Genomic DNA, 12275 nt, shown 5'->3' on the forward strand with positions numbered 1-12275 from the left:
CACCCCTAAGATGCACAGAATACGGAGTGTCATGTGCCTCGTCTATAAGACATCTCTTAAGATCATCACACTTTTGTGGTACACACCACCTTCCCTTAGACCTCAAACTTCCATCATCATGGATCATAAAATCGACTTCCTTATCTTGCTTCATCTTCTCCTTAATCTTATGTAGGTGCTCATCTCCAACTTGACCCTCTTTGATCTCGTCGAAATCTGAAAATCCCAATGATAAAGCGCTCAATCTTGCCTCACTCTCCGCAGGATATACGATTTCTAGGCTAAGCCTTTGCATATCTCGACAAAATTCCTTGGGACCTACCAAGACACTCATGCTATGGCTCGACTTTCTACTCACCGCCAATTACATTTGCTTTCTCTTCATGGTATTGGATGTCTAGGTTAGAGTCCTTAATCAACTCTAACCACCTTCTTTGCCTCATATTGAGGTCTTTGTGGGTGAAAAGGTACTTCAAACTCTTATGGTTCGTAAATATCTTGCAGGTGGCCCCATAAAGAGAATGTCTACAATTTTGAAGGCAAACACGATAGCAGCTAACTCTAGGTTATGAGTAGGGTAATTAGCCTCATAAGGTTTGACCTAACGCGATGCATACGCGATTACCTTCTCATTCTGCTGTAACACACATCCCAAACCGTTCTTTGAAGCATCACTATACACCTCAAATCCCTCATTTCCATCAGCTAGGGTCAAAACAGGCTTTGATGCATGAGACAATGTGGATCTTGTTCTTGGATACTCATGGAAGAGTCATGGTGATTTTCGAAGCTTCTTAAAGGTTTTCATGGAATTCAAGTTCCATTATGACTCTTCGTAGTTTTCTAGTTCTATTAGGATTCTTGTGTTATGATCCTAGTTTTATTAGGAGTAGGATTTGTGAAATCCTAGTTTTAGTAGGATTAGAACTCCTAGTTGTATTAGGAGTATAAGTTGTAATCCTAATTCTAGTTAGTAGTATGCCAAATCCTAGGTGGATTAGGATTCCTAGTTGGATTAGAATTATAGTTTAGTTAGAATTCTACTAGAACTAGAAAACTACAAAGAGTCCTAATGGAACTTGAACTCCATGAAAACCTTTAAGAAGCTTCGAAAATCACAATGACTCTTCCATGAGTATCCAAGAACAAGATCCACATTGTCTCATGCATCAGGCTTCTTCACACTTCTCACTTCACTCAAACTTTGACTTTTTTTCTTCATCAAATTGGTCATTGGCCTCGCTATCTTTCACAAATCCCTCACAAATCTCCATCCAGCTAAACATAGGAAACTTCTAATGTCCGACACATTTTTTGGAGTTAGCCACTCACTCACAGCTTGAATCTTAGCAGGATCTACAGAGACTCATTCTTTACACTTAGTGACCCAAAAATGCTATTTTTTCCAAACGTAACTCACACTTGGAGAACTTGGCATACGATTGATTTTTCCTAAGCGTCTCCAATATAATCCTCAAGTGCTCATCATGCTCTACTTCATTCATCGAATAAATCAGAATATCATCAATGAATTTCTCACAAACTTATCTAAGAACTCATGGATAATCCTATTCATCAAATCCATAAATATGGCAGGTTCATTAATTAACCCAAACGACATTACAATGAACTCTAATGACCATAACACGTCCTAAACGCAGTCTTAGGTACATCGTATCAGCTACCCTCCTGGTGATACCCCGAACGCAAATTAATCTTCGAGAATACGCTCGCTCCATTTAACTGATCGAATAGGTCATCTATTCTAGGAAAAAGATACTTGTTCTTGATGGTTACATTGTTGAGTTCCCTATAGTCAATACATAACCTCATACTCCCATATTTCTTTTTCACAAATAGTATAGGAGCTCCCAAAGGTGAAGCACTAGGCCTAATATAACCCTTATCTAGCAACTCCTGCAATTGCATCTTCAACTCACTCATCTGAGGTGGTGCCATTTTATAAGGTGCCTTCGATATAGGTGTAGTTCCAGAACTAATTCTATGGTAAACTCAACAGCTCTAGCAGGCGGCATACCCAAAATTTCACTCGCAAATACATCCTTAAACTCGTTCACAATTGGACATCCTCTATATTCATCCAAATTTCTTTCCTCACATCCTACACACTACAAAAAAATAGCTCAAACCCCTTCATCAATTTTCTCACTTACATCGCAAGAAATAAAAGAATAGGTCGCTCCGGAATCAAACAACGTTTTAACAAGAATGGAGTTAATAGAAAAAGTACCAGAAACTACATCGGCAGATCTTTCAGCTTCGTTGCGACTCATCACGAACAGCTTACCTGATGCCTTATTCAAGTTGTGGTTCTAACTAGCAGGCTATTGAAACTCCCTTGGTTGTTTTGTGACCCTACAGGCTTATAACCTTGGTTTCTCGACGAGTTGAACCTCGTTATGACCTCATTACCACGCTCATTGCCATTATGCTCTTTCTTTTGCTTAGTAAATCACTCATATTCATTATGACCCCTCTTCTGATAGTAGTTACAAGTCACTAAGTCCCCCTTACAATCTCTACCCCGATAGTTATTGCTGATCTTTATTATTGTTGCCATGATTGTTCCTCCCTTGGACATTCCTATTCCTATTCCCGTTCCTATTCCTGTTCTTCTTAAATTTCCCTTGATTTCCCTAGCATTAAAATCACAAAGGAATCCGGTGGCGCTTTTCCACTTTAACCAACCCGCATTAATTCTATGCGCCACGTCTCCATGCAGTTCTCCATCCTTTTGGAGAATGGATCCTAGGTAACGGAAGACGTTCGATCCTTGAACCACTTTGCTATCCAAAGTGACCGCCCCAGCCTCGCTGCTTGTAACCCCACTGAACTTGCACTCCATATACTCCGTCTTACTTCTGCTCAATCTAAAACCACGAGCTTCTTATGTATGCCTCCACAATTCCAACTTACTCTCAACACCTTCCTTTGTCTCATCAATCAACACAATATCATCCGCAAACATCATACACCATGGTATATCATCTTGATGCACTCCGATCGTAATAGGAAACTCTTCTGTCCTCCCTACCGTAGTCCGCAAACTCGTAGTTGCCCCCTCATACATATCCTTGATGATATCTATATATTTCAGTGGAACACCTTTCCTTGCCAACGCCCACCAAAGTATTTCTCTTGGTACTCTATCATATGCCTTCTCCAAATCAATGAAAACCATATGTAGATCCTTCTTCCTATCACGCTAATGTTCCATTGTTTGTCTTATGAGGTGGATGGCCTTTATAGTCGATCTTCCAGGCATAAATCCAAATTGGTTCTCCGATATCTTTTCATGTTTCCTAAGTCTTTGCTCAATCACCCATTCCCAGAGTTTCATAATATGACTCATTAGTTTGATTCCTCGGTAGTTGGTACAATCTTGTACATCGCCTTTGTTCTTATACAAAGGAATCAAAGTACTCTTCCTCCACTCTAATGGCATTTTGTTGTGTCTCCAAATCATGTTGAAGAATGTTGTCAGCCATTCGATTCCTCTCCCCCCTAAACACCTCCAAACTTCTATAGGGATGCCATCTGGCCCCGTAGCTTTCTTCAATCCCATCTTTTTTAATGCTGCAACGACTTCTTCCTTTTGAATCCTCCTCATAAACTCACGATTTAACATACTTGGCGGGATGTGTACATCCCCGATGGCTTGTGCTTTATCACCGTTGAACAAGGTATCGAAGTACAATCTCCATCTATCCTTTATCTCCTCATCCTCCACAAGCACTCTTTGGTCCACACCCTTGACGCATTTTACCTTTCTTATGTCTCTTGTCTTCCTGTCCCTCATACGCGCAATTCTATAAATGTCTTTTTCACCTTCTTTCGTATCCAATCTTGCATTAAGCTCTATGTTTACCTGTGCTTTAGCTTCTCGTACTGCCTTCTTGGCTTCTTTTCTAGCCTCTTTGTACTTCTCATAATTCACATCGCTGCTATCTTTTCCCAAAAGTTTATAACTTTCTCTTTTGTTTTTTATCGCTTGTCTCACCGCCTCGTTCCACCAAGATGTGTCCTTACTTGGTGGTACAGTTCCTTTAGATTCTCCAAGGACCTCTTTCGCCACTTCCTTTATACTAAGTTCTATCTTTGTCCATGTCGAATCTACATCCATTTCCGTGTTACAAGACCAGATATCTTTACTAGCCATCTTAGCTAAGAAGTTCTCTTTGTGCTCCCCTTGGAGCTTCCACCACTTGATTCGCGGCTCCACATTGGGTTTTCGCTTTCTTAAAGACTCCCTACCCCGGAAATCAAGCACGACTAGTCTATGTTGGGTGGTTGCGCTCTCACCCGGTATCACCTTGCAGTTTGTATAACTCTTCCGCCAAGCATTCCTTACTAAAAAGAGGTCAATCTGACTCGTGTTACTTCCACTCCTATACGTCACAAGGTGAGATTCTCTTTTCTCAAACCAAGTGTTCATAATACTAAGACCATAGGCTAATGCGAAATCCAAGATACCACTTCCAGCTTTATTTCTCTCCCTATGCCAAAAACCTCCATGAATGCTCTCAAAGCCAACTCGACTAGTGCCCACATGTCCGTTAAGATCCCCACCAATGATCAATTTTTCATTAATAGGCACTCGTTGCACAACCTCCTCCAAATCCTCCCAAAATTGTTCTTTAATAAATGCTTCCAATCCGACTTGGGGCGCATATGCGCTTATGATAGTCACCGCCTCGCTCCTTAATACTAGCCTGATACTCATAATGCGGTCACTCTTCCTCGAAACTTCCACCACATCATCAATATATTCCTTATCAATAATGATGCCTACTCCATTCCTACTCTTATCCTTTCTAGAGTACCACAGCTTATAACCCCACGGGGTTAGTTCTCTTGCTTTTCTACCAACCCACTTAGTCTCTTGAAGGCACATTATGTGAATCTTTCGCCTCCTCATAACCTCCACCACCTCCGCCAATCTTCCCGTCAAAGAGCCAATGTTCCATGTTCCAAAAGCGCATCCTACTACCCCTACCACAGTACCACTACCACTACCCCTACTACTACCCCTACCACTACCCTGGACTAGCTTCTTTACCCGCACCCGTCCCTGATGCGAGAACCCTTGCATATTTGACACCACCCCCGGGCGCCGGGATGGCGCGCCGCTTCCGGGCGACGACCTAGCAACCCTTGCATACTTATCACTACACCCGGGTCTATGAAGTGCAGCGCGTCGCTGAGTAGGGGACGCCCCCACGTTTTTCATTTGCCTATTCATGTCATGATATGGGGCTATGTTTTACGTTGGCCGCCCCAAACCTACCGCAACTCTCCTCCTTTATCCGGGCTTGAGACTGGCAGTGAATGCCACAACAGATACTCACAGGCGGAGTTTATATGAAATATATCTACTAAAGTATATTTATAAATTCATAAATTTACGGGGGATTACAAACTCTCTAATAAATATCGAAATGGACAATGTACTTCTTAGTCGAATATCTAAACTCATATTTCCTATGAAAAGCTCCTCAAATAGCCTAATGGTATAAACTTTGGGTAAGTCGAAGAACCGTTAGAGATTACTCCACTCTTGAGAAAGGGTTTCTTCAAGGTTAAGAATGTACCGAAACGTATCATAGAAGGAATTTGAATTACATTACTTAAGGAAAATCTTGTCAATAAGCCCAATGATTTGATTATCTTAAGGTTTAGAGTCAGTAATGAATGACTGGGGTTCTTAATTACAATTAATTAGGCCCGGCAATCGGAGCGCACATTAAACTAATTGGTTGAAGAATGTTCATACTAGATTTGCGTGGGTCACTAGCATCTTAAAGCTATAAAAATATAAAACTAATTATTGACAACACTCTAAAGGACAACTTGGTGCTCTAGGATTGTAGAAAAAGCTGGATTTTTAATGGGCATTAGGATGACTGTTTTCACTACTAAAATATGCGACATCTAGGAAATAATGGGCTCATTTTCTATGAATTACAAACTAATTCGAACACTTTCCTTTTTTAGAATGCTCTCTCCAATGTCCTTTTTTAAAAATTTCTTACCTCTCCTTTTAGATAAGACTATACTAGGAAGATGATGGAAGTGAGCATGTGCATATTGAGTTAGATGTATGAGAATATTGGGAATTTAGGTCGAGAACATTCAAATTAGGGTTTGAGTTTTAGACATTGAGAAAAGATAAGAGAGAACCGATTACAGTGGATTGGACATGTGAGATGTCATGGAAAGGATGCTCCTGTTAAATTTAAGAACAAGTTGGGGAGGACGAAGATGACGTGGATACAGGCATTTGAAACAATATAAGGAAATTAGATTTGCAGGAGCATGTGGCAATTGATGTAATACAATGTAGGTAGAGTATTTATGTACACAACCTCAAAGATAAAATCTTAACTCATGCAATCAACCATTTTAATTGGATTAAACATGTGATGTTATTATTGTTGTAACTCTCCTTGTAGTCCCTCTATCTCATTGTACATCTACATCTTCATTGACTCATACCCCATTACTGCATCTATTTTTTTTAATGAAAATAACATTAGATAATAGATAGTACAGCGACAACTTATCTCCTAAAACATCGTGCCCGTATAAGAATTCAAGCTAATCTAGTATGGAGGGAAGTATTAATTTCTCTTAGAAAATACTTTGCGGATGATGCTACGCAATAAATGATCGTCTTATCATGTAAGACAAATATAATTTAACCAATCTGCCCTTTTGCTTCGATTTCAACTTTGTTTTTGCTTGTCTTTTGTTTTCTCAGCATGGTATATTTGGAATCCGTATTAATATGTAATTATGATTTGTTTTTGCAATTTACAAATATTCCAGGAAGTAGCTATTAAGAGATTCCTAGACCAAGATATTTACGGGGAGTCACTTGAAGAATTTAAAAGTGAGGTAATATATCTTCTTCTTTCAGTTACATCCTCCACTTTTTATACCATGCACTTTTTAGAATGTTATTCTAAATTGCCTTGCTCCCATAACAAAATCTCTACTTATTTGGCTTCTTTGAAAGTTAAATGTCATGTCTGTTTATTGCAGAAGTTTAAATTTAAGATGCTTAGACTCATATCACTTCACTATGTCGCACCTGCGAGCAACAACACTATCCTAATGCAGACATGGAATAGGGGCCACATCTGGAAGATGGACTTGGGAAAGAAACTCCACCCTTCAGTCCTTTTTCCTTCCCTTTTTTCGGTTTTATATTTGTTAAGGTAGCTGAAGCTCACCTTATGAAAATGGCAAAATTAGAGAAATAGGAAGAAAATATAATAGAAGAATCAGACATAATAGAGAGGGATAGAAATTCAGTTAGAGAGAATAGGAAGGAAGAGAGAATAGAAGAATCAGACAGAATAGAGAGAGATATAAATTCAGTTAGAGAGAGAATTCAGGTAAAGAGAGAGATTGTATTTTCATTAATGATTGGATGTTTTATTACAGAGATTGTATCTCTATTTATACAATATCTTCTAAACCTCCTATAAGGCTATAACATACTTCTATCCTTCTAATAGACTTGCCCTCATGTCTTGTGATAGAATTGAAATACGAAACAATTAACATCAAATTCAAAAAGTTTGCTCAATTAAAGCTGTTTCTAAAACCCTGTCATTACAAGTTGAAGTCCATACATTTAGATCATAAAGGCTTGCTTAGACAATTCATTGGCCAATTTGGATTCAGCTGAAACTCCTTATTGGGAATCTGCAAATTGGAATTTTGCCGATTCCATGAGAATAAACACATCACCGAAGAAATATAACTGCAAGCTGTTTCTAAAACCCTGTCATTACAAATCGAAGTCCATAGTTGACTTTCTGATATAGTGTGAAATGTAAAGGGTGTTTTAAACCCATTTTTAGGCGGGAAAGTTGGTTATAATAGAATGGTTGTTAATAGTTTATTAAAGTTGTTAGTTTCTATTGTCTATAAATAGTTGTATATACCCATTTACAGATTCTTATGAGATTAATAACAACTAAACATAATCATTCTCTCCTATTTCTCTCTATATCTTCCATGGTTGAATGTTGAATTCTCAAAGCTACTTTCTATTCTCCACACAGCTTCCTGTGTTCTACATCATTGGTATTAGAGCTTCACGCTCCTAACCTCAACCATTCCATGATATTGTGCTTTTGGCAAATTGTATCTCAACTCTAAGATAATCTGGCGCCTCGCAAGAGTACAATAGCTCAATTAGAGACAATGGAAACTCGCCTTCTTGAATTACATTACAAAATGGCTACTCAATCTTCTCAACTCGAAGAAATGCTGAAATTGTGTAAGAACGTGATAAAGAGAAAGAAGATTCAACATAATCAAATGTCTCTAATGGAGGTAAATCACTAGGATTTGTTCCTAAAATTGAGTTTCCAGTTTTTGATGGTTCAAATCCTCGCATTTGGATCAAGAAATGCGTGAAATACTTTTCATCATGCAAAATCTTAGACAACCAAAAAGTTGATTTGGCTAGCTTGTATGTGGTAGGAAAAGTTGAATCATGGTTTAATAGTTACATTGCTGTTAGAAGAAGTGTAGATTGGGAGGATTTTCTTGGGGATTTGTGTGATGGGTTTAAGGAAGAGATTGGCAGTAATGTGGTGGAAGAATTTAACAAGTTGAACCAGACTGGCACTATTGATGATTATTTGGATGCATTTGGGAATTTGAAAGGGTTAATGTTGTGAAGAAACCCTTTACTCCTTGAGGAGTATTTTCTTGACAGCTTTATTGGGGGCTTAAAGCCTTATCTGAAACCTTTTGTCAAAGCCTTTAAACCCATTAGCCTGAACTTTGATGTGAGTATGCTAGGCTACAAAATGAAACTATTCAAGCCACAAGATTTCAACCCAAATCCAATTTTCAGCCTCAAAAACCTTTTACAACAAATCAGCCTTACTTCCTAACCCTTCCTTCCCAAATTCCAATACTCAATCTTCCACAAAAACCTACGGACCCACTAGATATCTTACTCCTGCAGAGAGAGCTGAAAAACAAGCTAAAGGGCTTTGTTATTTTTGTGATGCTTCCTATGAAAGGGGTGATAAGTGCCAGTTGAAGAAAACTCAATTGTTTGCTATTGGTGCAGAAGAAGAGGAGGAACTTTTAGACCTTTCTAATCCAGTAGAATATGAATTGGAGATGTTTCAAAAAGATCCATACATTTCTGTGAGTGCTTTGTTTGGAAATACATCTTATAATACAATGAGGGTCACTGTTTACATTGGAAAAAAACCACTTCATATTCTCATTGACTCGGTACACACAATTTTCTAGATGTGGACTTAGCCATGAAGTTAGGGTGTAAGATTGATTCTATGCCTTGTCAATCAGTTGGTGATACTCTTTCTTGTGAATCTATATGCAAAGGGTTTCAGCGGAGGTTGCAGAACACCACTTTTGAAACTGATGCCTTGTTGATTCCCTTTGGAGGGTGTGATATGGTTTTGGGTGTTCAAAGGCTATAGTCTTCAGGGACTTTTAAGTGGAATTTCCAGCAGTTGAGAATGGAGTTTACATATAATGGAGCCCTTCATGTATTAAGGGGAATACATCCTAAGAAGCCTTTTACAGATTCGGATATTCTGACGTATGCAAATCAGTGTAAGTTCCATTCACCTTTGTTTCTTATAATTGGTTAATAATGATATTGGCTCAATGAATTCTTCGGCAATTTCTTGTATGACTCACGATGTGGAAGCTAGACCCCCTGAGTTAGTGGCACTCTTGAATATCAGCCTCTTTTTGATGAAGTGATGAACCCAAAACACTTCCCCCTAGCAGACCCCTTTTTTATCACAAAATTCTCTACAGATACCCAATTAAACAAAAAGATGTAATTGAGAAAACTGTTGAAGAAATGTTAGACAATGGCATTATTCAAGAAAATTCAAGCCCTTTTGTCAGCGCCCCTGTGGTTTTAGTGGGGAAAAAGGATGATACATGAAGGCTTTGTGTGGATTATAGGAAACTTAAAAAACAAGACAGTTAAGGAAAATTTTCCTATATTTGTAGTAGAGGAGTTGTTTGATGAAGTAGCAGGTGCAATTGTGTTCACCAATTTAGGATGCATGCTGATGATGTAAAACAGCCTTTAAGACACGTTCAGGGTATTTTGAATACCTTGTTATGCCCTTTGGGCTAACAAATGCTCCTGCTTCATTTTGGATGAATCATGTTTTTAAATCACTTTTGAGAAAGTGTGTTTTAGTATTATTTGATGATACCCTAGTGTATAAATCTAGCCTAGAACTACATTGACAACACTTGGAGGCTATATTCTAGTTGGTGACTCATCACCATTTGTTTGTTAAGCCAAGCAAATGTGCATTTGCAGTTCCTGAAGTGGAATACCTGGGTCATTTTATTTGCGCTGAAGGTGTATTTACAGACCATTGCTGCAATTTAGAAATGGCCTACTCTCAAAAATGAGAAAGAACTAAGGAGCTTCTTGGGCTTATCTGGTTATTACAGGAAGTTTGTGAGAAACTATGTTGTCATTAGCAAGCCTCTCACTCAATTACTCAAAAAGGGAGATTTTGTATGGATAGAAGATGCTTAGATGGCATTTGAAGCTTTGAAGATAGCTATGGTGTCAGCACCAGTCCTAGGAGTCCAGATTTTTCTAAAAGTTTTGTTTTGGAAACTAATGCTTCTAATATGGGAATTGGGGCAGTTCTTATGCAATACCAACATCCATTAGCTTTCATCAGCACAACCTTGGGGCCTAAATGGCAGAAGTTATCTGTCTATGAGAAAGAGCTCCTTGCCATTGTTTTTGCTGTCCAAAAATGGGAGCAGTACCTCATCGGCCGAACATTCTTTATCGACAATGATCAGAAGAGTTTGAAGTGGTTGTTGCAGCAAAAGATTAGCACCCCTTTTCAGCAGTTTTGGCTATCTAAACTTATGGTGTTTGATTATGAGATCCATTACAAATTTGGCAAGGAAAATCTTGTGGCAGATGCTTTGTCAAGGGTGGCTGGTAGTGAATCAATGTGTATGGCCTTAACCATTATTGAATTTGAACTTTCTACTTTAATACAACAAAGTTATTTGCTGGATCCTACCCTCACCACACTGATTCCAATCAACAACCAGTCAATCCTAAGCACTCCTTGCATCAGGATTACTTAAGAAGCATGGCAAAATTCTGGTTAGTCCTGATACACAATTGAAAGACACTTTTCTCTTTTGGATGCATAGTTCAGCACACGAAGGTCATTCTGGGAGGGATGCCACGATAAAGAGAGTTAATTCTTTCTTTACTTGGAAGGGTCTTCACAAGGATTTAAGTTCCTTTTGAGAGATTGCACCACCTGTGAAGCCAGCAAATATGACCCCTCAGCCTATCCTGGCCTTCTTCATCCCCTTCTATCCTTCAAGAGGTGTGGGCTGACGTCTCAATGGATTTTATCACACGCCTTTCAAAATCTCAAGGTAAAGAGGTGATCTTTGTTGTTGTTGACACACTGAGATGGTTTAGAATCAACCAGCCCTTGTTTACTTACTTGCTTGGAGAGTCAAGCAATGAGGTGGTGGATAGAACTATGCAAAGAAGAAATGCTATAATAACTAGTTTGAAGCAACACTTGGCTCAAGCTCAGAACAGAATAAAGGTTATAGGCAGACTTTGGTTCAACATGAAGTTACAGCATTATAGGCAGACTTCGGTTCAACATAGAGCTAATCAAAAGCTTGCTCACAAGTATTATGGTTCTTTCCAAGTGGAAGATACCATTGGGGCAGTTGCTTTACAAGTTAACCTTCCCTACTTCAGTCAAAATTCACAATGTATTCCATGTTTCACAACTCAAGGCCTGTAAGGGTATTCTTCCCACTACTGCTCACATTACTACATGGCTACAAGGCACAACAGCTGATTTGCCTTTAGCTATTCTTGATAGAAGAATTGTGAAAAGACAAAATGCTGCTGAAGTGCAATATTTAGTTGAGTGGGAAGGACAACCTCTTAGTGATGCTAATTGGGTTTTTGCAAATACATTTGAAGCTCAATATACAGACTTTCCTGTCCAGCCTTGAGGACAAGGCTGCTTTGAGGGAGAGATTTGATATAGTGTGAAATGTAAAGGGTGTTTTAAACCCATTTTTAGGCGGGAAAGTTGGTTGTAACAGAATGGTTGTTCATAGTTTGTTAAAGTTTTTAGCCTCTATTGTCTATAAATAGTTGTATTTACAGATTCTTATGAGATTAATAACAACTAAACACAACCTTTCTCTCC

At 38.7% G+C, this 12275-nt stretch overlaps 1 protein-coding gene across 4 annotated transcripts in view; it reads left to right on the forward strand.

The window, feature by feature from the left end:
* Nucleotides 1–12275, forward strand: part of LOC104893815 (probable serine/threonine-protein kinase SIS8) — a 40623-nt gene that overhangs the window by 20129 nt on the left and 8219 nt on the right. For all 4 annotated transcript variants that reach the window (XM_048644564.2, XM_048644562.2, XM_010679950.4 and 1 more), the window contains exon 6: nt 6850–6918. In XM_048644564.2, the coding sequence (XP_048500521.1) occupies nt 6850–6918 (69 nt within the window). The remainder of the gene's footprint in view (nt 1–6849; nt 6919–12275) is intronic.

The sequence above is a fragment of the Beta vulgaris genome, chromosome 5, assembly GCF_026745355.1.
Source record: "Beta vulgaris subsp. vulgaris cultivar EL10 chromosome 5, EL10.2, whole genome shotgun sequence".
Taxonomy (NCBI): domain Eukaryota; kingdom Viridiplantae; phylum Streptophyta; class Magnoliopsida; order Caryophyllales; family Amaranthaceae; genus Beta; species Beta vulgaris.